General features: G+C 36.9%; 1 protein-coding gene across 3 annotated transcripts in view; it reads right to left on the reverse strand.

Annotated features, from left to right (window-relative positions):
• Window positions 1-4,113: 4,113 nt before the first annotated feature.
• The window catches only part of NUP133 (nucleoporin 133), a 31,262-nt gene continuing 8,357 nt past the window's right edge, over window positions 4,114-27,018 (reverse strand). The window contains exons 10-27 of one of the 3 annotated variants that reach the window (XR_016464236.1): window positions 26,716-26,863; window positions 25,767-25,924; window positions 24,748-24,839; window positions 22,410-22,573; window positions 20,795-20,889; window positions 20,468-20,692; window positions 19,474-19,596; window positions 18,948-19,047; window positions 17,744-17,986; window positions 16,634-16,767; window positions 15,453-15,611; window positions 14,003-14,138; window positions 12,568-12,686; window positions 11,022-11,102; window positions 8,705-8,769; window positions 6,635-6,723; window positions 5,189-5,599; window positions 4,114-4,250 (exon numbers count right to left, since the gene is read on the reverse strand). Coding sequence is in view for 1 of the 3 variants with exons in the window: in XM_031613767.2 (XP_031469627.2) it covers window positions 5,463-5,599; window positions 6,635-6,723; window positions 8,705-8,769; window positions 11,022-11,102; window positions 12,568-12,686; window positions 14,003-14,138; window positions 15,453-15,611; window positions 16,634-16,767; window positions 17,744-17,986; window positions 18,948-19,047; window positions 19,474-19,596; window positions 20,468-20,692; window positions 20,795-20,889; window positions 22,410-22,573; window positions 24,748-24,839; window positions 25,767-25,924; window positions 26,716-26,863 (2,268 nt within the window). In the remaining 2 variants the exon portion in view is untranslated. Of the gene's footprint in view, window positions 5,600-6,634; window positions 6,724-8,704; window positions 8,770-11,021; window positions 11,103-12,567; window positions 12,687-14,002; window positions 14,139-15,452; window positions 15,612-16,633; window positions 16,768-17,743; window positions 17,987-18,947; window positions 19,048-19,473; window positions 19,597-20,467; window positions 20,693-20,794; window positions 20,890-22,409; window positions 22,574-24,747; window positions 24,840-25,766; window positions 25,925-26,715; window positions 26,864-27,018 lie in introns of all 3 variants that reach the window. The other 2 variants (XR_016464235.1, XM_031613767.2) reach the window with 2 other exon arrangements.

A 27,018-nucleotide genomic window follows, 5' to 3' on the forward strand; every position in this document is an offset into this window, starting at 1 on the left:
CTGGGTATAGCACAGCATCCCCTATCTAGTGCAGCAGCTCAGCCTCTTAAAAAGAAGGGCAGTCTCACAGAGGAACCATCTCTGATTAAGCAAAGGTACTGTGCAAGTGAAGAGGAACTGTCCATCTCCAGCAGCTATGGGTGTTTTAACAGGTTGTGTGTGTGACATGTGGAAGATTTTAAACAGAAATTCTGATCACGTCAGAAGAAGAATTGAGGAGGTAACACAAGCAGGTTTGCAGCCTTGCACATGAGTCCTGTAAATCAGCCTTCAAGACGTTCTCTAATGATACAGCTGGTCAAGGGAAGTACTTCTAAACTTTAACATGGAGTCAAGAGAGGAAGAGGAAGAAGAGGTAAAAGGAAGAGTTAAGCCAGAAGCATTCATGCTGTGAGGAGTCTCCTGAAAGGCATTTCCTCCACTGCCATGAAGAACAGGAAGTGTCAATAAGAGAAGCAAACAACTTTTCTTTTCAGCTTTTGCATCCTCTGTCTTGACAGCATTCCTCTTCACCTCTGGCTGCTCCCTATTTCTTTCAGCTATATGTTTTCATTTCTTGTCGCGTTATTGTACTGAAGTACATGGGGATAACAGATGCTTTTCTCTCACACTATTTTTCAACTTCCTGTGTTATTCTTCAGTTCTGTCGTCTACAACTGGGACTTGAAAAACTGGAAGCCAGAAAAGCACTTAAGAGAACTACGGCCATCAAATCTATTTACAGAACTGTAACACAGGTTCCAAAATATGGTCACTTGCATTGAGCAGGCTTTGGATCTGAAATCAAATTATGTTTATAATAGAAATCCTGCCTAAAACGTTAACACTTCTGAGATGTAAACATTTTTAATGGTCCTTCAATGAAACACGACACAAACCTAAACCCACTGTTCCCCTAATTTCTTTTGATTTTCTGGCAGCCCAAATAAAGTTTACAGCAAAGTGCTTGGTGTGAAGTTCTTCTAGTTCTGTATAAAAGATGATTTTCCACAGGTAGGTCAGATATTTAACTCAATTTGATTTTGGCTGTAAGTCAGGAAACATTTGAATTTAGTTTCCAAAAGAGAACACAGAGAAAACCACTATCTATAGTAAGTAACTTTAGAAATTTACCACAAATGACAATTGATAAACTGCAGCTCCTATGACAGCAGAGGACAGAAGTGTGGACATTTTGTGCTGCACGTATTTTCCATTAATGAAAAAGTAACGCTTTAAGAAACAATATAAAGTGCAGTTCTGTACAGGAGCTGCCCATATTCCCTAAGCTGTTTTTATCAAAACCTGAATGTTTTGAGGCCCAACTTTATTTCTGGTTCTGTTGCACTTGAAAGTAATTTGGAGCTCTTGCATGACCTTTGATGGGCAGTGATAAACGAAGGCATCCTGCTGTACAGTAACCCGAGACAAGAGTGCTGTAAAAGAACAGCTTATTACATAATGAAACGGAGCCTGGAGGGATAGCCCCAAATCCCCAGCTTTTCAAGCTTCCTAGTGCAATAGTGAACCAACTTAACATTCCTTGTAGGAGAACACTTAACTTCAGTTTAGGCATGGAAGTTATTTTAATGAGGTTATATTTAAGTAAACTCATTGCCTTCACTGTAGACTTCTGTTTTGGCAATAGTCAGATGAAAGGCATTGTACAAATGCCAAATACCTCCTAACCCAGCAGCAGAATAAAACATTAATTGTAAAGACTACATGGCTGATCGTTTCCTGAGAACCTGGAAAATGCCTTTACACCAACCGGAATAAACACATCTCAGCAAAGACGCCAGACGCATTGGAGCAGACAGCTATGGATGAGCAGAAGTGTGTACAGCTAGAAAAAGCTTTCCTTGGCTTATCCTGTCAGTCCTAACAGACTACAGACAGTCTAAGAAGGGTATCTCTGAAGTATTTCACTGTGGATGGTCAATTACAGAGATTCCTTTTCTTGCAAAACATGCCCAGTAAAGTTTATGTAGAACACATTTCAGCACAGAGTGACAGTCATCTGTTAGATTATGCCCTTTCTCTTAAAATGTGACATTTATCAATTACATGAAACCACCCTTAAAGCAATATTTAAACAAGCAGGTGCAATTCTTCTAATGTTTTAAATGACTGACTGCTTTGAAACCACAGCTCAGATTTATACCCACACTTTGTTATCAGCCACGAAGGACTGCAGAAGAGCAAAGTCTGCTTCCTAGAACAATCTGAGAAGATGAGTTGTTAATGCATTTCTTTCCCATATTAGTTAGAACCTCTCTAGATAAAGCTATTCTTCCAAACATGTTCAGACTCTCAGCCCAGCTTACTGTATTAGTACAGGGAGGAGGGGAAGCAGCGGAAGGGGAGCTGTGCTTTTAAAACTAGAAACTGGATTCTCTTCAACCAATTTAACTTCTGACCTTCTCAGCTGTTGGATCAAGTTGTTGCAGCAGGCAACTCGCCAGACAAGTAAAACATAAGGGCATGCAACTCGCTCTGCATTCATTCTCTGGCCGTTGAGCTACTAGCAAAAGTAAGGTGCAAATCTATCCAACTAAAGCAACATTTAACTTAAAAGTTTAAAATCTGCTACCAATCAAAATAATTAATAAAAATTTAAATGGATTTTTTATTCCTATGTTAGAGATAACTAACTGGGACAGAAGGGTTAAAAATTAGCCGCAACATCAAATATTAAAGAGCAAGTTGTCAAGTAAGGAAGATCATGATGGACACCCACTTTCATTAACTGCTCTCGAGGTTTCTGGTCAGCCTTGATTCAAGCAGTTGCTGTGAATGCCTGCACGGTGAGCTCCTAAATCTCATTTTTAAGATGCATTCTAGAAATCCAGAAGTAATTTTTATGAACGTTAGATGGATAAAATGTAGTTAAGAGCATTTTGAAAAAGTAAGCTTAGTATTGTAAAATATAAAATCAGAATGAACTGAAAGAATGGTGTATTTCTGGGCCAGAGGAATCTGAACGACAATAGTGCTTGGTGACAAGTTGAACAGCTAGTGACAAGCCAGCTAGCCTTACAGCAATCTTTACTGCAAAGCTGAAATTACTTTCTGCAGCAGACAGTGTACACAATGCAGAATGCATGAGAAGTGTTGGCAGTAAAGTTCTTCTATGGAAGAACTACGTGTTTCTTAAGCAAAATGCAGACATCAAGCACTAATACTGCTCAATGTTATCTGAACTGAAATCACAGACCCCATGAAGTGAGAGCAAGGGTTTCTACTTTCTTCAGCGGGTCCTACATTTCACCCTGTGGTCTTTGCAACTTTCTGACTATCAGGCAGGTCTCATAGTAAAGAAAATATACAACAAAACAGCGAGTTTACAAAATGCATGGAAAATGAAAACCTTATTCTTTCTTTTACCTGAAAACACACTCCTGACTCCCCTGACTGAGGTGTCAATGTGTATAAATTTAAGACTGCTGTGGTTTAACCTGTCAGGTGGTTGATCACCACACAGTTGTTCACTCATTCCCCCTCCTCTTCCCACTGGGATGGGGGAGAGAATAAGAAAGAAACAAAAAAACAAAACCACTCAAGGGTTGAGATAAAACTAATTTCTAGGACAGAAAAAAATGAAAAGAATAATAGTTATGACTGGATGCATATATATGTATATAACAAGTGATGAACAAGCAATTGCTCACCATCCCCAAACTGATGCCCAGCTAGTCCTTGAGCAGTGGAAGAGTGAGAGATGAACTCCCATCCCCTTCAAAACTCATTCTGTTTGATGTTGTATAGTATGGACAGCTGACTCAAACTTTGGCCAGTTTGAGTCAGCTGTCCTAATTCTGTTCCCTCCCAGCTCCTCGGGCCCTTCGCTGAGAATGGGCTTGACTCTACAACACTGCTTAGCAAGAACTGTAAACATTGATGTGTTATCAACATTATCTTTCTCCTAGAACCAAAACATAGCATCATACCAGACACTACAAGGAAAACAATTTCATCCCAAGTGAAACTACTTATTCTACATCATTTTCATCATGTTCAGGTCTCGTAATTTCTACATGTCCTAATTAACTACCATCACCTATCTTGCTTTTTGATATATATACAATACATATACACATACAGTATTCCCATGATCTATGGGCCATTCATGTAAACTGTTCGTGGTATTCATTTAGTTCACAACTTTGGGCTTCATCTGTCAGTACAATTCTTCAGTGCAGAAGGGATGATTCACAGTGTTGGGTTACTGTATGCAGAAGCTAGTTCTGGTTCCACCTGAGTAGTTCTTACTGTAATAGTTTTAACAAGAGATGTAACGACCATAATAATGATGACATGCAGTATTATGTAGCAATTTAACATCATACAATTTAAACTACTGGCTGTTCTCATCCAGCATCAAATCACAGACATCCCCATCTTTCCACATTACCCACCACATGCACCCAGGTCCTTGAGCAGAAGCAATCCCACAGATAGGCTTGCCTTTGCCCAAGGCTGGAATAACAGACAGTCTTATCCAGCATGTTCTTTATATACACTACCAGCACTTTATCTCCTTCTACAGTGTGTATGAGGTTTAATTGGGCAGGGCCAGCTTGACTGGCAGATCCCCAAGTGCTGACTAATTGCATGGCTTTTGCCAAATGTGTCCCAATGTTTGAATGTCCCAGAACCCATTATTCCCAATATAGCATTTATCAGTCCATTCAATTTCTCCAGAAACCGGTGCATGATAGGGGATATGATACACTCAGTCACTGTCATGCTCTTTGGCCCTGGTGGTTATGAGACTGTTTCAGAAATTAGTCCCATTATCTAACTCAAGTCTTTTTAGGGTGCCATGTCACTACAAGACTTGATTTTTAAGACCAAGGATCAAATTTTGAACAGTAGCATGGAGCACACAATCTGTTTTCAGCCATCCAGCTTCCACTCTTGCAAGCACATGGTGCTTGCCCTAGTCAGTTTGTGGGAATATGATATAAATATGGGATGCCCTGGCAAATGGATTATATTTCAGCTGTTATTCTCCATACCAGAGAGGTTTTATCCACTGCTTAATTGCAGTGCACACTGCACACTCATGGATAACCTGTGCAATAGTGCCCATATATTCAAGCTCACCCCTCGTTCTATAAGTTGCATCTCTTCCTTGATGGCCTGACGGGTCATGGGCCCACTGAGCTAGAAACAATTCACCCTCATTTTACCAGTCTAAATCTACCTGAGCCACTTCAATGCTAGCAGCCTGCTCCACCTGCTGATTATTGTGATGTTCTACAGTGGAACTACTCTTGGATACATGTCATAACAGACACTATGAAAAAAAAAAAAACAATTCCACCCCAGCTGAAACTAAGACAATGACCAAGTATATTACTTTATAGTAAAGTCTATATAAAGTTTTAGCAAAAAAAAAAAAAACCCAGACTGTAAAAAAAGTATACATGAATTCAACAGTACTTTAGAAAAAAAATATTTTTCAAACATGACAATCATTATGTTTGTCCGTGAACATAGAGCTCATAGTTTGCTTTTAACACAAATTCAAAGTAAGCATTATATCTCAAGGAGCCGAGTTCATTTGCTTGCAGAAAGTCCTTCACGTCCGGTAAATATTCACTTAACTGAACTCCTACAATACAAAACCTTTCATTACAGAACTGATAAGAATACTTTGCATTAGCATTTAAGATCATTTTAAGGAAGCACCATTTCTGCATTTTCTTGGAATTCAATCTAGTTATAATTCTATTATGCATATTAAGAAATGCAGTGAAACATAAGCATCCTGTGAAACTAAGTCTAATATACTTCCTGCCTAAAGAGAGCTTCCCAGTGACTTCCCCACTGAATTTATTATTAAACCTAGAACAGTTTCATATGAAACTTAAGTATTCACATTGCATTTTACAAAGGAAGTATCAGTCACATAACCAATACTGGTATTATCAGTTGCAATGTTTCAGTCTGCACTGTGAAAATCTTACAAAAAGGGAAGAATGTGATAGACTGAACACACACAAAGCCAGACCTGTTCTGACAAATTTATTTTTCATATTTCTTATGTAGTGCCTTCTTAATTCTGGACAGTATTCATATATAGCAGTAATGATTTTTATTTTATTTTATACGTTAAGCATATACGTATACTGTCCCATGAAAGGCATAACCTATTAAAAACTGTAATTTTGATGACCACAGCTTCCCACAGCCAGTTTTAGCTTTGAGAGAGTGGTGGTGGTATCCATTTTGCATTTTGGGGGAAAAACAAAACGTAAAATATTTGAGTTTTAGTTTATGCTCTTCAGAGTGACAGACAATTAAATACTAACAATTCTTTTTCTTACAGAAGAGATGCATTTATTTGCAGCTGACATGCTTTGCTGTGCAACAACAAACCATTAAAATCTGACAGGCGCCCAAGTGAGCCAATAATTTGAGGGTACTGAGATTATAACTAAGAAATCAGCTCATCTCTTTCATCTTCTTGACATTCATAGAGAGAACTAATTCCCATATAATTGTCGTTATCTAGTGGAATGCATACGGAGGTTTTTATTATTCTAAATAAACACTAGTTACTCTGTATGTATTAGCTACTACATACTAGTTTTAAGCAGTTTTTAGAATGAACTGTATTTCAAGTTCACATTTCTGTTCACCTTACCTTCTTTCAATAGCTTTTGCAGTATTTTCACAAATATACTATCTTTAGATGCTTCTATTGGATCATCTTTGCCTTCTGAACTGGACCATCTGCAAAGTCAAAGAATAATTTGCAAAGAGAATTGCAGCAATGGAAATTAAATGAAAACAAGAAAAAATACACAGGAAATCTGACAAATGATCAAAGGTGATAATATATCTTCACACACAAGCGTTGTGTGTGTGGTCACAGCTCAAAGCAAGAGGTTTCCTTAGCCACTATTACATTATTCCAAGAGTGTGCATCAAGACAAAAATTACCCATTCTCAATAACTAATGACTGAGATCAAAGTAGGGATTTATCTTTTGGTAGAATACAGCAAGAGTAGCAATTTGCCAATGTTTTTTTTTTTAAAAATGAGAAAAAAGGGAGGAAAAACTGTACAGTACAAGCTGCAGTCTTGTAACAGCACACACAAAAATACAAGCTGAGTTTCTTTGGTGATTAAATGTGAAAGACTTATGAATGCAAGACTAATCTGTGAAAAAAGCTTCAAACTGGTCTAAGAGAAATGTTATTTCAAGTGACACTTTCAGATCTGGACCTGGCTCGCAAAAGCTCCTACTTCTACATCCTCAATGAAATCACAGTTTTACCCAGAGTATCAGTTTAACTCCAAAACTCACAGACCTTCATGGTTAACTTTATTGGGAAGAGACTAAGGAAAGGAGGAAGGGAAGATGAAAGGCTTAGTGGTGGTCTCCTTCTCCTCTGTACGAAGGAGGGACAATGAAAACCCTACTAAAATGTCAGGAGCATGTTTAGCAAGGCTCTCTATTCTATCCAAGAAACTTACCACCATTCGTGGTTGTGGCAGCAGAAAACAGGTAGGAAATGTAATACATCAAATATTTTATTCCACACATTGAAGAAAACTAACACTACCTCTTTTAAAACTGACCTCTTTGTAAGCCTTTGTGAGCCTTGCTGGACTGAAAAATCAGCTGGGAAATGAAGTTTTCAAAACACAGTTAAGGACAAAGTGGTTTCTAATTGTACATGGTTTGCTAGTGAATGGGGCAAAATCTTGTCAACACTACCTATAATTTGAATGGTCCAAATATTGTGTACAAAACTGTTTTTGGCCCAGGGTAGGCAGGATGCAAATCTATTTCTAGACTGTTGCCATTTTGGAGTTCTAGATTCTTCCATCTTTCAACTAATAGAAAAGGAAGAAAACTATTAAAATAGTGTGAAACTTTTTCTGCATATATTTGTGTCATATGTGGCAATAAGTCACAAAGCTAGGAATTTATTTTCTGCTGACCACCGTCCTTTGGAATCTACCCTGTGCACAAACGTGTTTGTTAACTTTCTCATCACAAATGGCACCGTGCATTTGGAAATGTACACTGTGTCTTTCTAAGGTCTTTTTAGAACATGGATATGAGTTAGTAAAGCTAGATAACTTCTGGAGATTAGTAAGAAAGGAAACAATGTCGTCTGAGTTATTCAACAGTAGCACTGCTTGATGAAAAGAGTCTTCTGACCAATTGGATTCAGCCTGTATTCAGTGTTGAAGACCTGTAATAGTGGCTCTTCTAAGCAATATCTAGGGTTTTAATCTCTTACAGTCAAGAGTACAGCTTAATACAAAAAAAAAAAAACAACACCATTAACATGTTGAAGTGGTTCTATGGTTAAAAACAAATGAAAGAGAAGTTTATAGAAATGATCACTGCACGTATTGCTCTTTAAAAGCTTCATCTTGAGATGCTTCAAATGGAAAAAAGTTTCAGCATTGATCACTGCTTTTACCTTAGCAAAGTGTTTAAGAATGAAAGCTGTACGGATACACTGCTCTTTCTCTGGTGTTGAAAATGAATAGCAGGTTGCCAGTGAGCAAAGCTAATGAGGTATTAGAGATTATTCTTTCATGGGAGTTTCACATACATTCTTCATACTTTACTAACCTTATGCTATGAAATTCAATCCTTTTGATGAGCTATCAATAACAGTACACTACTGTTTAATTCTGGAATAGCTACATCACAGGTACTCCAGCTGATTTTTATTCATGCAGCACTTACCCATCTCTTCGGAGAGCCATGCAGAGAATTTTAAGTTTAAGATCATTTACATCCACCTCCTCTTCCTACATATCACATACAGAGAAAAGACAGGTAATTTTAAAATTTGTTATTTAAAAAATAAAAATCACTATTGTGACACAGGTTACACCAATTAAGTAGTCTTCAAGATCTGAATACAGTTAAAAACAACATCCTCTTTAAATAAATGAGCTGATGGTACTTTCGAACCACTAAAGACTTCATTTCCATTTGAAGACACAATTCAGACTTTCTACATCCCCAGAAGACCAACTATCTCAGTTTGAAAAACAGTATAATTTAAAGCACACAAACATCTGCCAATTTGTAGAACAGCATATTCCAGGCAACTTTAACATGCTAAAAGCTGACTGAACTCAAAGCTCTTTACTTGGTCAGCTTGCTCAGTCTCACATGTATCAGCATTTCTATTAGGACACATATGTAATGAATTCCTGATATAGTGATCCAGCACAGATAGAAGGCCAAAGGGTGTGGTACCAAAGGCCTGTACATGCCCTGGTGCAAGCAGAGGTATTAAGACCAAAACACAATCTGTATCCTACCATGAAGGGCAGACCTATCCCTCCATCTGCCAGTCAGGCATCTATACTACTCCCCTTGAGACTATTAAGTTCACAGGACTGCTGGTGGAAGTGACACCACTCCAGTATGCTTCAGTGTCCATAGACAATTGCCATGACCATTCCAACTCTGGCCATTCTGTGATAAGCATGCTCTCGTGATGGACTGTTGAACTTTGAGGAAATGGGAAACATGAGCCTGAACCAGTCCTTGAAGAATATAAACCTCCTCAGGAGCATCAAGTACTGTCCCAGTAAGACCACAACAGACTGCCAGCAATCATTTTTTGTGCCTTGACATCCTACATCACGATGGGTATTATACATGTGTTGTGGTGTTAGTGATAAAACAGTGAGGGCTCAGACCTGACTTGCTCAATTGCTGGTTCATGTTGTGAAGGGGAGTAGTGTATAGGGAGTTGTTGGAGAGGGTCCAGAGGAGAGCCACAAAGATGATCAGGGGACTGAAGCACTTCCCCACGAAGACAGGCTGAGGGAGCTGTGCTTGTTCAGCCTGGAGAAAAGAAGGCTGTGGAGTGACCTCATTGCAGCCTTTCAGTACCTAAAGGGAGCCTACAAAGAGGAGGGGAGTCAACTCTTTGAAAGGGCTGGTAACTGCAGGACAAGGGGAAATGGTTTGAAGTTGAGGGAGGGAATTTTTAGGTTGGATGTCAGGGGGAAATTCTTTATAGAGAGAGTGGTGAGGTGCTGGAACAGGCTGCCCAGAGATGCTATGGATGCCCTGCCCTGGAGGTGTTCAAGGCCAGGTTGGATGAGGCTCTGGGCAGCCTGGTCTGGTATTAAATGGGAAGGTTGGTAGCAAGCATGTGGCAGGGGGGTTGGAGATTCATGATCCTTGAGGTCCCTTCCAACCCTGGCCATTCTGTGATAAGCATGCTCTTGTCCTAGTAGAAGGTATTATCACTGCATTCTCTTGCTCCACATCATCAAATCAAGTTTACTGAAGGCCAACAAAACATCACAATGGTTTTATAAAGCACTACTGAAGATTATAATTTGGATTTCTTTTATGTAGAAATATAGAATTACGGAGGAATTGAAATAATCTGAGAAAAGCTCTCATTTTCAGTTACCAAGAAATACCTTCCAAGCCATCCATAGGAGAAATCGGAAATTCACTGAAATAATACAGCTTTAAGTTTTTAGTGAAGACAGCTTTTAATTCAGGTTTGATGTTTCTCAGATGTTGATTTACCCAAGCTTACTTTAAAGTTACTCCTGACAATTGATTGGATCATACAGTAAGCTGCAGTGAGCACTCCAAGCTTAAAAAAGCAAATCAGTAGTTTAATGCTATGGCTGTGCTAGAAAGTTGGCAGCTCTTCATCCCACATTATCTCATGCTAATCTGAGGAAACTGCCAATAGTGGAGATACAAGAACAGAACAACTGAAAACAAATCTTGGTCCTGTTTGCAGAAAGCCTGTGGGGAAGCAAGGCTCTAAAAAAGAAAGTAGACTATAAATGGGAACTGAAGATGAGAGGAGTGTCATTTTTCTTCAATGATCTAAACCACATTTGGCATTAAATCTTCAGTGACTTAAAAAAACAAAACAAAAAACGCATTAGGGACTATTTTTAACTACTATACGCCAAGCCAGTATGCTCTTAACTAACTACAGATGCAACAGTCTAGCTTAAATGGTCAAAACACATTTCTGGATTAGAAATTCTTCAAAAACTTTTCCTACCTCATCAATATATTCCAGTAGATCAAGTGCTTTCTTGAAGTCATACTCATTGGCCCTTCTGTTCTCATCACAAATGTACATCTATGATGTGAAAGATGAATGCAGAGAATTATTTTTAGCCTGCAAACTAATGTAACTGATAGTACGAACAACTCATTGTGGAAGACCACCATGTATTTTCCACTTACATGACCTTCTCATGAAAACATGCCTCGATTCAATTGCAAGTATTTTTATAGTAAGGAATATACTTAAGGTTTTAGGGTGGCATTCCACCTACATGACAATGGTCTGTGGACAAATGACATTGGATAGAAAGCTGCTAGGTTTCAAATTTAAATGCCATTTAAGGCAGTAACATTCCTGGACTACTGCAGCTAGAGCTCAGCTCCACAAATAAAGTGAACTCACAGGATTATTTTAACAATTAAAGCGTAAAGCAGTACATAAGCACATGTACAGCCCTTCCATCTTCTAAAAACAGGTAATTTTGCCATTTGCATTTCATTTTTTTTCCTTATAAGTAAAGATCTAAACAAGTACTTGAAAGCAAAACTAACATTAATGCAACTTTTGTTTACACTTTCCAAGTTTCTTCTTACTTGCAATGTGAGAATGAAAGAACAGCGGTTAGACAACAGAGAGAATTCAGAAGGAAAACTGGCATGGCACCAGCACTTGTCAATTGTGACACTTCCCATTCTTCCCCAGTCCCACAGAAAGTCTCAATTAAAGACAGAGGTAACGACTCCAAAACTAGCATTGTTCTGAAACAAACAAACAAACACCAAATGGGAGAAGTTTAACAGCTGCACTACTAGTTTCTGATTTTCCACAGGATTACAGAAAAGTAATGAGCTGTTAAACTGAAACCCAGACAAGGCATATTTTGTTTTACAACATATTGTTGCTACTTAATCACATGTGTTTTGTGTGCATCACTGGATGATAAAAATATGCTGCCAATGGGGCAGAAACAGCAAGGTTATTGGTTCCAGGCTACCACCAGCAATGAGCGTGGAAGAGCAATCAGCTGTAGCGATCCCAGAACTAGAGTGAACATTTTTTTGTTGGTGTTGTTTGGTTTTAAAGATTGAAAGACAGGAAGTGCTTATTGCAACAAATGACGAAAAGGCCCTTCCTGCCCTTTCTTTTTCTAGATTGTAGCATCTTTCTTCATTGAATTGGAATTCTTTGTTCCTTCTGTTTTCCAAGTTCTGCCCTACCAAGGATGTGACAGAAGGTAAAAATTGTACCAGCATTTGAAAATGAGACAACAGCTTCTGGCACTGATTATATTTGCTTCTTCTCCTTGCAGCACCCACAAACATATATTCAACCAAGAAATCCTGTACTAAAAAAATGAAGTATTTTGTATTTGTTGTTGGTGGAAGCAAATTTAGATCAATTTATGCCAGATCTTTAGGTGGTTAGCAAGTCATAAAAGAGACAAAAATATCTGTGATCTCATTTATTTTATAACACCAGAAGTAGAATATACACTGGAACATTTAATAGTATAATGAAGAAAACATGAAATACTTACATCAATGAGCTGAGTTGCAGACAGCACTGGCATATCATTGAGGTTCAGTTGTTTGTCTACCAGTAACTGCTCAGGAAGTGTCTCCTGATGTAGAAGAAAGCGTTCCTGTTCTGCTATTTCTAATAGTCATTGAAGGAAATAAATGTTTCATATTATTAAAATGTAATACATTTTACAGCACAGCATGTTTGTTATAAAATATTTTATATGGACTAATCTGAGTTATTTAAGCACGGAAATACTTCTAGTGCAGTACCATCATCCTGGCAAGCTAGCTGTTACTTTTCCCTCATGTTCCCAGTGTAAAGCAGACCATAACTTTCTTTTTTCCTAAAACCAACAGAACTAATCCATAGGAATGGAGAGATGCTATGGCACTAGGTAGGAAAGCAAGCTAGCTGCCATTTCTTGGAGCCACCTGTGCCACGAACCTACTCCTTTGAGAACTGTTTTGTCTTCCAGTATAACCTGTTTCAGAGTTAGAAACATACTGGGCTGAGGCAGAATCAAAATAGAGTAACTCCACCCACACCAAGCAAATTCCTTCCCCCTGTTCCACTGCACTGTAGAAATGAGAAAATAATTCTGAAGGAGTATTTTATCTCTTTAAGTGGATGAGCAGAATATGGCAGAAATAATTACTCCTTCCTTATAAAGTTGAAATCTATACACAAGCAGTAGACGTTTTAAAATCTACATTCTCTGTCATACAGAAATGGATAACCCAGGAGAGCCCACACCAAATTCTGATAATCAGATACTCTCAAAATAAAGTTTTGCTTTCCTTATTTTTAAGGTTTTCCTCTTTAATGATGAGATTCTTCACATCAGTATTAGCATACATTTTGAAATTGCATTCACACAAGTTATGTGCAATGTTTTATAATTACATAATTAAAAAAAGCGGGACAAGTTGTTATTATATCCTGAAAATAATTTGTGACACCTACTTAGCTATCTGTTATTCTAAGACTTTTTCAGCAAGTTCTCATTCAAGTACTCTATGTAAGATACATGGATAGATACACAGTTAAATACAAGTCAGCTTGTGAAAGCTTCAGCAATATTTTAGAGCCTCCCCCTGGTGGCCAGTAATAGTTTAACAATCAGTGTAGAAAATGCTTTTTCACTGAGTTTTCACAGAAGCATGCGCTGTAAAAACAGCAGGAAAAGAGTATTTAAGTGTGATGGGAAAGGCAGAGCAGGGGAACTCTTCTACTTGGTAACTTGCAGGTAAAGCTGAATACTGAAATTACTGCCTCATGCTCTCTTCCTTGTTCTTAGCAAAATGAACATGGTCACCAGACCATTTATCCTTACCACATACAAGCTAAAGCCTTCATCTAAGAAAACAAACTATTCACAAATACAATGTGATTCTAATTCAATAACTTTGTTAATCTATTTTTCACATTAGTCCGTATTTGTTTCTTACCTTCTATCTTTTCCTGCAGTATGTCTTCTGAGAAATCAGATGCCAGTGCAGCTAATTTACTCAAGCCAAGAAGGGTTTTCTTCTTTGCAAAATATTTGGTCTCCATGTTTGCTAAGGTTTGCAGTGTTCTGTGAGCCTAAAATAAATAATCATGCTGTATATCAGTTTTAGAAGTTAACATCAGAAGGCTAACAGGTCAGCAAGACTTAATCTGAACTACAGTCTCACAGCTATTCAACATTTGTTATACTGTCACGTGTATTTCTTAAGACTTACAAGCTGCAAATTAAAATCCTGCATTACACAGTATAGGAAGACATAGATCTCTATTCCTATTACATTCCCAGAATACTTTCCTTTAATAATGTAGAATAACTATCTTAAAATTAAAGGACAAGCTGCAACTTTACATATTATATCTCTGGGACTCTATTCAAGGCTTCTCCATAAAAACCAGGTAATGTTCTGCTCTGAAGGAACATTCTGCATGCAGATTATTTACTTGTTAATTCAGGAATTTGGTGCAAGTGTAACTCTTTTCTAACCACTGTAGTAATCAAACAGGCAAGAATTTACTTGTATGTCTCAAAGGAACAGAACATTTCTGAGAACAGCCTGAATTACTTCTGTTCTCGAATCCTTGCTTCTCTCTTCACAGTGCTTTGCTATAAACAACAAAATCTCAGTGGAATATTAGATTCCCAACACAGTCATCATCATGTGTATCATCTTCATCCATACAAAACTCTCATATTCTCACCCTCCCCCAGCTCCCCTCCTTTTTTTTTTTTTAAAGGGTTGTATGATATTCTCAACCTATAATTCATGGTATCAGAAAGGTTTCCATCCATTTTGTATTAATAAATGGGCACACAAACTGTTGCCAGAAGTAGGAAAAAACTGGGCAGCCTAGAAGGCAACAAAGAATCAAGTTTTATTTTTAAACATTAATCTATCCACATGGAGATCAACTACTTTAAAAATAAACTGCTTTCAAATTACGAATATACGTGATTGAAGTATTTTATACTTGTTTTTTTCCTTTTTTTTTTTTTTTTTTTTAAATTTGTGATACCTCAGAATTTCTGTTTTCAATTAATTAGCTTTGAAATATAAATTGCAGTTTTTCTCTTGATGGATTATCTTAAGAATTTCACTGATATCCACCGTGAACTCTCACTATGACCACATTGGTGATCATACCTATGTCTAATATTTTGTCATCAACAAGGAGTGAAAAGCAGCTCTGATTTCCATTCCAGGATGCAGTAGCTCATGTAATACACCAGATGGTGCCTGGAGGGGTTCTTCTGGTACTTCATTAATGATCCGTGCCTTTATCCCCTCATTCACGTAGTTAGGCATCGTTCTTTTGATCATGAACTTCTGGCCCAGTGATTAAATGTTTTAAAACATGATACTTGAGTTTGTTTGTATTAAGAAAGCCTACCTTCTGCAAATCCTGACTATTGATTTCGTGTAACCAGCTCAGGTGCTCATGTGCTTGCAAGAAACTGGCCAGCTGTCCATGCTGAGCAATAGGCTGAGATAACAGCTTCCCTCGCTTTCCTTTTTCTAAGTACCAGCGAAACAGGAAATCTGAAAAATTCTGAATAGGAAAACAAACACATATTAAAAGTTGCCTTTAAGCATTTTATTTGGCTAAATACTTCATAAACTACCGCTGGAAAAACATGGGTTAACTTGATCAACAAAACTCTGGAAAAAAATTATATGGTTGATGAAAACAAGAGCTGAGTCCTGTTAGTCTTAAAAAGAGTTCATCAAGTACTGATACCTCAGGATTCATTGTTCGATGGAAGAGAAGGAAAAGTCAAATGCAAATTCCTTGTTAACCCTCAAGAATGAAAACAGTCATCACCTCACCCATAGTTCCAGCCTTATTTCTGCAATTGCCCCTTTCCTACACTCAAAACTCTGTGCTGCTGCTTCCTTTCAGACCTGGACACTTATTTTTGCCACTGTTCTTGAAACATACCCTCCTACCTCCACCTGAACCTGCAACCTTTCCCCCTTGTCACTGACAAAGCCTTATTTTTAAAACAAACTCCCCCAACCTATTTTATCCTCATAAACTTTAGCATTAAATAACTGATCAGGATTTAAGCTTAGATTTAACTTAGTTTTTTGAGAGTAACCTTGAGTGCTGTTTCAAGATTCAACATTCTAATGCTGTTTCAAGTGCATTAACAATTTCAAAAAGTTTAAATAAACCATTAATCTGATGTTCTACACGTTAGACTTGATCTATTCCCTTCTATGTTCACCATGATAAGTTCTTTTCAGAAAGCATTACTTTCAAAACAAAACATGAATAAACAAAAAAATTCCACACCACCAAAATCAGTATTTAAGACAACTAACTAAAGAGAACACATTTCTGTTGATGTTTTCTTTGCAAGCTCTGGGAAAATTGTTCCATTAAGTCTTGCAAGGTAAATCTTGGCTCCAGTTCTCCACATAACATTCTCTGTGTTTGTGTAAATATATATATGCATATACATAAATACATATAGGTTAAAAAAAAAATTGCAAGACTTCAAGTGCAAAGTTATTATAAAGCATTATTTAAATGAGGTTGAGGTAAAGAAAAAAGGAGAACAGAGATACCTGATCTGCAAACTGACTCATGTAACGTTGCAGTCTGGCCTGGTTGTCTGTCTGCTCACACATTTGCACCAGGATATCAAAGTCACAATACTTCTCTGCTAAAAGAGCTGCCATCTGATACTGTCCCAGGGAAACTAAGTAACAAGGAAGAGAAAAGTTACATCAGAAGTCTGAGTGAAATGAAAACAAATGTCAGGTGTTCAAGTCAAGGAGATACTCCATACACCTTATGCACCTACAAGTCTGAGTACATACCACCTCTGTCCCCCAGCACTAGAGGGAAGAAGGGAAGTTGTATAAACTGTCCTGTACACACTATTTTATCTGAAAGTTCGTATCTGCTATTTGCAGTTCTTTAGGGGAAGGATGGAAATCATCCATGATTTAATATTTTTATTAGTATCCATCTAATTACATGAAGTGAGAAAATAGACAGCAAAAGCTTCTGATAACAGAACAACTGGATCGTGGCATCCGTATTCAAAATATGTTGTTTAAACTCTTTTGAGTTTTATTAAATGTGTAAGTTCACAGAATGCTTTTATTTGCAAGGAAAACCACACTTCAGATTAAACACGATGATATGAGTTGTACCTGTAAGCTAACAGAGCCCATGAATGTCAGTAAAACCAAGATTGACAGTTTAAGAGACTTTTCCTGAAGCTTAAGAATGTTAAAAGCCAGTGATTGTTAGGTTATTCTATTCATACTGTATCACTTATTATAGATCTAAAAAAAAAAAGTTCATAAATTCAAAAAAGTGATTTTGCTTAAGGTTATTGCCACTCAGCAAGGGGGCACTGCTGTCAATTATTCATTGAAGACATTTAATGTATTAGATACAGTCACAACAAGTTTGACTAATCAAGATTCAACTTTTCCTCTGATAAATGCTAAACAAACTTATTATATGGAGGCAATCTTAGAAAGAACACTAAGCTGTTCTCATTTTACAAATATCCCATTAAATCATAAAACCAGTAATTAATATACAGAAATACAACACAAAGAATTCATACATGAATGCCATTTATTCTACTACGTTTGCATCACTTTCTCACTGAACAGAACATTTAAATGTTGCATTAAAGGAAAACAATCAGTACTTACGGAGAGGAGACAAGAGCTCTGATCTCTTCTGCACATATTCCATTTCCAGATTGCTGTATCTCTCTTGATCACCAGGTCTGTCCACAGACTTCAGCTGAGAAACGTATCCATCCAGAAAGCAGTCGAGCAGTGCCACCACCTGTTCAGCCACAATACTACGGAGGCTGCTGTCCACCTGAGGATACACCACCTTCAGAATGATTCCATGCTGACGTGTTATTGCTGCACGTAGGCTGCTGGATGCTTGGAAAAACAACACAGTAGATGTTAAAACCACTCACCTGCAAAGGAATCCAAGCTGAAGTACAACAAAAGTACTGCCAAGTAAAATTAAACAAAAAAAAAGAGAAAAGGATAAAAGGGCTAGTAAACACCTTAAGTACCTTAGGTACCTGTTAGAAAAATCACACCAACTACACACTCCCATCTTCCTTTAAATATAAATGTGGCCAAAATGGAGTAAACAACCAAGAAGCAAAAACACAGCTCCTACAAGCACACAACTCTATGCTGTCAGCTATCAAGATCAGCTACTCTGAGAAGAGCTAGCATGATCTCTGAGGAAAGAAGAGAATATGCAAAAAAAATTAAAAAGCTTCTGCTAACCCACCTTAAATCTATGAGTGTAATCATAAAACACCAGAACAGTTTATACATATCATGCTTTTCAAAATATTTTGATCTTAGGAGTGCTAAACAAGTGTATTATATGTAAAGACCAGAAAAAAAACCTGAACACCAACCCAGAAGTGCTTACTTCTGGAAGCATTTCTTCTGACAAGACACATTCAAGCACATGGAGAACCACTGGTCCCCTCTGAAACAGCTCTAGATCACAGGAATTACTTGAACATTGTATATCCCATAGCTCCATCAACTAGAACCAGCACACAGCAGTAAAAAAAAGAAAAAAATATATATATATTTATATATATATCTATAAAAACATTAACTTTGTCTCCTTAACTTTGCAGTTGAATCTGCAATGCAAGTTTTAAAGAGTCACCAAAAATCCTGGAAAGAATAGGTGTTCATTTCTTCACTCACTGATCAAAACCTCTCACTTCTCCCACTCTTGCTGACCATCTTTGAGAAGCTTTCAACAATAAGTTTAACATTCAGATTGGAATTCATGTTTTCCAGAACACAAGAGAAGTCCTTTTTGTTTCAAATAATTACTGAACTGGTATTAGTAATTTCTCACCTGTCCATGGGATATATTCAGGTTCTCTCTCTGGAAGCTCTCCTGTTTTATATAAGGATGCTCTAGATTGACGATACTGACAGGCAGCTTGTAGCATATCCTGTTTAAAGGTAAGCAAATACATGTTTTAAAATCTACCTGTGTAACACACACTATAAAAAATACTGTCTTTTATAATTTTGAAATGTTATTTTAATAGTGCCTTCCTTCTCAGTTATAGAGAAGGGAACACACTGTCTGAGCAAGAAGTCTCAGTTCTCAACACAAACTCTTCACTCTTTGCTACAAATACAGGTACTTTTTTCAACGCTGCAGCTTCTCAAACTCTTTCTAGCAGTGGCTAAGGAGAATAGGAACATCCCTAATTTTGCAGGAGACAATCTCTTCTGTTCTAATATATTTAGGCATATGAAAAATGTATTTACTTCACACACCAGAAGCTCAGACGTACTGATGTACACGACAAACTGAGCACTCATTAATATTTGCCCTTCCCATGAACATTCCAGTTGGTGCAGTTCTATACCTTAATGATGTTGTTCACACTGACAACTACTTGGGCCCACTCAATTGATTCAATATGCATCTCCCTCAAGACTTGTTCCTCCTCTTCTAGTAAGCATCCAAAGATGGAATCGATCTGGGACACCTTAAAATATAAAGAAAAATTGCAGTGAACACCAACACATGCATCCCAAGCTCATACCTACAAGCCAAATGACAGGAGTAGCATAGAAAAAGCATTAGTAGAATCCAGATCAATATCCAAAAATATTAACTACTCCCATGGATAATGAAATCACTAATTTACATTTGAAACAATAGCTAGGATAGATAAATTGCCTCACTGCCAGCCTTAAACCAGACAGAAAAAAAATGCTATCAAAATTAGTCTAATTTTCTATTATATTTGTTTTCCTCCATTAGCAACTAATGCCCTCTACTGGGGAAAAATATACAGTTATATATTTTTAAAAACCCTCCAGTGCTCTGTGTAATTCTTTCAATCATTTTTAAGGAGGAAGAATTAAAGCACTGGCTACATGAATCAAATGCAGCATAAACTGAGAATGAGATTGAACACATTTGCCTTAGAGAGGACAAAAAATCATGAAAAACATATCTGATAAAAGTAATTCCAGCTTTCACTCCTATTTGCAAAGCTTCATATCCGTCAGTTCACCCCATAAAAAAGATAAGTTAGCTCATATTTTCTGGTATGCTGTAAAACTGCATTCATCTTTTTCACGATCTGTCCACACAGGCTAGTTGGAAATCATAACAAATTTGATTTCTCAACACAAAATCTGTAAGTACTCGTGTTCACTTGTACAGACATAAAAAGTACCTGTAGTAAAATGAGGAAAACACACTACTAATCCATTACTATTTAAAGGGAAACTGTGTAGAATTAATTTTTGAAAGGAAATACGTCAAAGTATACATTAATGCATTCCAGCATCCTCTACATGCAATACCATTTAGAAATAAAAGAATTCTATCCATTCTGCTGTTCTTACCTCTCGAAAGAAAATATCTGCAGGAGTAAGACTTGGTGGAATGTCACAGTCCCTTTTGTTTAAAGCAATCAGTATAGCAGCATTCACTAGATCAGGCAGCCTGGAGTGATAGTTCTTGAGAACAATAGCAGCTGCTAGTTTTTCTGCATGCTCACAGAGCAATAGTCGAGTTGCCATCGGCATCCCCCGCACTGGAAAACTGCCCAGTCGTTCAAATATGCCAACCTTTTATAAAACAAACACACCGTCCATGCTTTAAATCATTTTACCTTAAATCAAAAACAATTCTCTGTGTTTGTTGATGTAAGTAGAACAGTAAAATATTACCTGGTGAAGAAACTCAATGAAGAAGGAATGAGCTTTTGTCTTATCCTCCAGCTGATGAAGAAGAATGAGGGATGTGTTGCTAAAACCACTGGCTTCTAGGTTAAAACAACAACAAAAAAACTTTACAACACTTTGTATCTTCATGTCAAAGATCACTATTTTTCTTTACCTCTGCGGCAGATGTATTTCTGTAAGTTTCTGTACTGCTACTACACCAGTACTTCTCTTTAAATATATGCATGCACATTTATATACTGCTGTTTTTAATGGGGCTTTTGAACTCTACCATAGTAGAAAATAAAGCCTTTAGAAGCAATAAAGTATGTCAGATCAGCACTATTCCAAAGCACTCATGAATTTGTTATGCTGCTAAAACAATTGCTTACGAGCTTATTCAAGTTTTAATAAGAATAAGATTAATAAGATTAGTATTTATCATCATAGTAGATTAGTTGAATTTACATGGCTGAATTGATATGTCCTAGACCACAGCTACCACAAAATCAAGTCCACAGTTACAGGCACCCAGACGTGTGTTTTGCCACTGCACTGCCTGAACAGTTCAACTACATGTCATAAGCATGTGGTTGTGAGTGGCCTAACTCAGCACTTTTCCTCCTTCTCAAATGAACCTCCAACTGAAAAGCATGTTAATGCATCCACCAAACAACGAGGCTGTTCAGGGAGTCAGTAAGGATGATGGAAGCTTCCTCATGAACACCCCTACAGGTATCTCCCCTCAGCAGATTCTCCAAAGACAAAATCCTTTTTGTATTTGAATACTTTCTATTTATGCTTTAAGCCAAAAAACTACTAAGACACAGAACTCGAAAGAACTATTACTATCAGCAAAATTAGCTAGACTATTTCCAAGAAACAGTGAACTACTTCTCTTAGGCAATAAGAAGTGCAGATAAATTGCCAAGTTAAAGATGAAATTAAGATTCAGAAAACAGTAGGAATTTGATGCCTGACAATTTCATACATCTGTATGTACTTAGTACACACACTTTCAAGTGAGACTGTTTAGAAACCGGCAACTGCTGCCTCAAGGTACTGGGGACAGCTTTAAGTTAACACTGCTCTAGAAAAGAAAATCATGAACAAGGATATTTCTTTCTATAAAGGTGTCTATTTTAAGCTTTTACATATAGCAAAAACATTTAAAATAGCTTTCTTCCTAAAGCAGGCATTAATACCAATGCGCCAGAGAGATGAGCTAACTCTACCCAACCCAGAAGTTGTACAGCCATGCTAACAAACGGTCAAGCATGAGGAAACAAACTCTTATTTTTCTTAACACATTTAGCTGCAGAAAATAAATTTAGATCTACTCGAAGAATTACGGAAACACTAAAGTGGTACCACTCACTCTTTGCAGAAAGTCCCATTCCCAAAAACACCTATTTTCTTTGCTGTTTCTGTTACTATATGAAGAACTAACCACAGCAGACTGGAAATTAATCTGGCAGTCTCAAAAGGTGCACCTTTATGCTTTTCTGAAAATACATCTAGAGGTGGATGAAACATTTATGCTTTCCTTGCAAATTAAATTATGACTTTTCCTGGAGTGCCATAAGCAGTTTTTCACAGATCAAACAAAAAATTTGCTTACCTTCAGGTACGGATTCAGCCCATCTTGGATCAGAGGCAGGATAATCATCCATTAAATCCACACTGATCTGAGTCACTGCCCTATCCAGTTCAGCATCAGAATCCACATCTGTGTTACTTGGAAATAGTTCAACTACCATGCTCTGAGCATTAACTATATCTTTCCTAAAATAAAAGAAATGCAATATATAAGAAATAAAAAAAATACGATAGGATTATAGGAACAAGAACAACTCAATTGTAGCACCTTTTGAGATACTCTTTTTGTATTTTAGACTATAAATATTGAACACTGTTTGGGCTATCTTTAATCACAAATAAAAGGTATTCTGATTCTTTTAAAGTAAGCAGATTGCACAGTCTTTAAAAGTAAAAAGCATAATCAGCAAGTGTTTGAAGTTACTTTTTATTGTCCCTATTCTTATTAAGAGAAAAAGGTTCAGCCTTTGCTCTGTTTATTGACTGTCATTGATAATTAAGTCTCCAAAGATAACTGCTTGCTGTGAAATCCTTGCAAGAGTACAAGATATCAGTCCCATGACTGACAATACAGTAAAAGCTCTCAAAAATCTGACAAATGCTATAATGCATTATTCAGATTTTCTATACATTTTAGAAACTCTTTGTATTCAGGTCAGTAAATTAAGAACAAGGAAGAAGCATCTAAACGTTCTTTCAGCTTTCAAGGTACGATGTACTGAAGCACTGTGTGTAAGAAACATTCAATATACACAAAAAGCATCAATTTGATTTTGTGATTAAAAGGATTACCGTGATTCCAAATTATTAACTGGAAAATATTTATACTTTTAGTGTTAATCAGACTTCGTATGAATGCCTGTCTAAGCCAAATGTCTTGAAATAAAATCAGAATCGTATCTAGAAATTTAACAGAAGTTTACTAAAGTAAAACATACTTTTAAAAACGAATGTATTACATCTTTTATGGGAAGGAAGTTCTATCTTCACCTTTCCACAGGACACAGATTTCTAAGGGATTTATGCGCTGCTTCATTGCCTCCACCAAACCACAAACTGTCATCAGCCAGTACAGTGCAAGAATCAACTCCATGTTTCCACAGAACATTCATACAATAACCATAGATCTGTAAGGTCAACTGTGGTCAATGCACAGCTTGTGGATTTGGACATTTCCATGAGCTGCACAACTTTTCTCTACATCAACTGCTTTATCATCTGGGCAGGTCACTGCTACAGCTGTTCTGTCAAAGATTTCTCAGTTTTAATGCCATTTTTTTCTAGTGCAAACCAAGCTATTAATTTCTTCTAGTTCTGTAAACATAACTCTTTCGGGTTATACTATATATAACCCACATATACATAACTATATAACATTAGACTTTCATGCTGTTTCATTTGGTTCTCCCTACTAGTCTAATCCTGTTTCTAGTCCCTTGTTCACATTCTCAGAAAATTATTGAGTTTTCCTAAGTTCTGTGCAAGTTTACATCTTATTCTGATATTCTTTATTCTATGCAATGAATCCCTTATCTAATCTTCTCCTTAAATTGCTTCTTTCCCAATCTTAAGATTCTTTACAGAAATTAGTCTTAAGAGTCTTTCAGTTCATTTGCTTTGTAGTAATGAATATATATTGAATATATATATAGAATTAATCCAAGCCTGCATCTCCATATATCTTCTCATCTGTCCTCTTCCTCCTTCATGTATCAGCCCTCTATCTGAACAGCAAACCCTTCAGAGACATTCCAAGTGTTGCAACAGTAAGGTTGCTTTCCTTAAGATAGTTTGAAGAACAATATTTATTTCTACTTTTAACCCCCAAATGTCACTTTTTTCTCACTTGTATCTGTCAATCTAAAAAAAGATGCCAGAGCATGATAGAATGGCCTGGGTTGAAAAGGACCATAATGACTACCTAGTTTCAACCCCTCTGCTAAATGCAGGGACACCAACCACTAGATCAATTCTACATGTTCCAAAGTGTTACTGAAAACTGATAAGCAAATAAAGGTGAGAATTAATAGGAAAACCTATTTACTTTTAACAACAAAGTGTCACACTGAATGAATAGAGAAAATAAATGAGCAAAGCTGAGAATGTTCTCACTGACACTAAGAGTATGCAGTGTTTACACATAGTAAACAATATATTTCACATATAAGGTCTGCTCCTTCTTAGCATGCATCTTCAGCTAATGAAGAAGATGCACCTGTGCTATTCTAAGAGCATGTGTCACTAAAACCATTAATTAAGAAGCACAACAGTAAACCTTTACCAAGACAATTTCCTACTCAAGTACCAACGTGTCTTCAAGAACAGCAAACAAAGTCTCAAATATAGAGCGCAATTTTTACCTGCAGTATTGTAGAAAAGCAGCTTTCAGTAACTTTGTCTTATCCTCTTGAGCTACGATTTCTAGCCTACTGGCTGGATCAAATGCAGGACTCTTAATTACACAAAGAAAGTATTTCAGGAAAGACAAATAGCAAGCTTCGTTATGAAATTAAAACTGTTTTTCTTCATAACAATATAGATTCAAAATGAAAGTGCCACTTGGAAGCAGTTGTGCTTTTTAAGCCCAAAAGATACCCTACAATAAAGTAGCTCTGTGTGTGTATATGTAATACATGTACACATATGTTTTAGGCATTCAAAACTAGCATTTCTGACAGAATTTAACAAGGTAACAGTAAGTTCTATTGCTCACAGAAGAGCAGACAAATCTAGATAGAGATTAACTCATTAAGACAAATATAGTTCCATTTGAGCAACCACCACAAAAATCTTCGACCAAAATACCAGTTTATAATAACACATTAAAAAGGTGATTTAACTGGAATAAAAATTGAAACTCACTATTAGCCCATCAACATCACTTCTATTTCCTATTTTAGCAAGGTTTTCCATTCTTCCCACCTACTCCAGGGACATCTTGACAACAAATTCTACACGTTTTAAAGACAACATGTTTGAAGTATTTAAGAGCTTACTAAATGCACAGTGCCCAAAATGGCAATAAAAATGTTATCACATTTTGGTAGGGTTGTATTCAAACAAAAATACATAAAAGAGTAGAAACAATATTCAGCACCTATCAATTCAGACTCCAAGATTTTCAGAATGCAGTAAGAAAATTCTGTCCATTACACACATAAAGGAAAAGGCTTTAGGGACCATCCTGACATAAAAGCAAGAGCAAAATCTGCAATCTCTACAGTTTGAACTCAGCATTCTATCAGGCCTAGTGACACCTAGTAATATACCTGTGAGAAAAACTACACATTTCTTAGAGATTTCTACTTCAGATCAAGGGGAAGGGAGAAGAAATGCCTTACCCAAACTGACAAATCTATTCTCACTTTTCAACCATTACCTCACTTATTGGTCCAGCAACAGAAGAGGACAGAGAATCTTCAAGGTCTTCAGGGAGCACAGAAATGTTTTCTCTGGATAAGATGGTAATAAGTCCACTTCTTTTGGCAAAGAAGATGGGGAGGCTAGTATAGGAACCAGCTCCTAAAATGCTATCTCCTAGGATGGCAACAAAAGAATAAAGGCATGTCAAATGCAACACTAAGAAGAAAATATGACACAGTTTCATAAACATAGATAAAATTCTGTAAGGAACAAATAGAAATTCCTACAACTGCACCTGACTTACAAAAACAATGAATACTGTTTGCTACCAAGATGTACATTTGGGTGTACTGTTGAGTGAAAACAAAACAAAAAAACAACCCCAAAAAAACCATCAAGATTCTGGTAGCTCAAACTCTACCTAATCTCTGCTTCAGACTGAAAAACACCTCTGGATATCAAGGACGATGTACTAGGACACCTGGTACAAAGACCTATGATGAACATTAGGCTGACTTTCAAAACAAAGCTAATTTCAAGAAAAATTAAACATTGGAGGGAGGGGGAAAAAAAAAGGAGGCCAAAACAAAATAAAGATTTCCAGGCCATTCAAGGCCAGGCTGCATGTGGCTCTGGGTAGCTTGGTCTAGTGGTTGGTGACCTTGCACATAGCAGGGGGTTGAAACCAGATGATCACTGCGGTCCTTTTCAACCCAGGCCATTCTGTGATTCTATGATTCAGTTTCAGGATCATAGATTTACTTCAACTAAAATACTGCAGAATAATCAATAATGGTATCAGCTGTCATTTTGGTGTTTTCTCCATACACCTACAAAAAAACCTTCAGTTTGAAAGACATAAAAAGGCACGTAAATATGATTCTACTCTCTATGAAATATAATGGCATAAACACATTCAATTAAAAAACATCAACAAAAACATTACATTTTTCCCTGCATGCTACCTTGAAAGCCAAATAAAATTTTCTCCTGTGGTAATGAAATTCTTCCAGTTCCAGTGGAACAAGCAAACACCTCATCTTCCTTATAAAGGTAAGCAGCGTGGCTGAAGTAATCTGGGATCACCAGACAGCACATTACTTCCTCTTCAGACTGAAAGTGTTACATATGAACAGTATCATAATCAGAACCTTAAACAAACAAACATCTAACATTTTTAAGACTGATTTAGAGTTGCATTACATTTATTTTCTCTTTTTTTAAACAAGACAGGGATAAAGCAACAAAAAAACCTCAGACCTGAAAGG

The sequence above is a fragment of the Phasianus colchicus genome, chromosome 2, assembly GCF_987193195.1.
Source record: "Phasianus colchicus chromosome 2, bPhaCol1.hap1.1, whole genome shotgun sequence".
NCBI classification, from domain to species: domain Eukaryota; kingdom Metazoa; phylum Chordata; class Aves; order Galliformes; family Phasianidae; genus Phasianus; species Phasianus colchicus.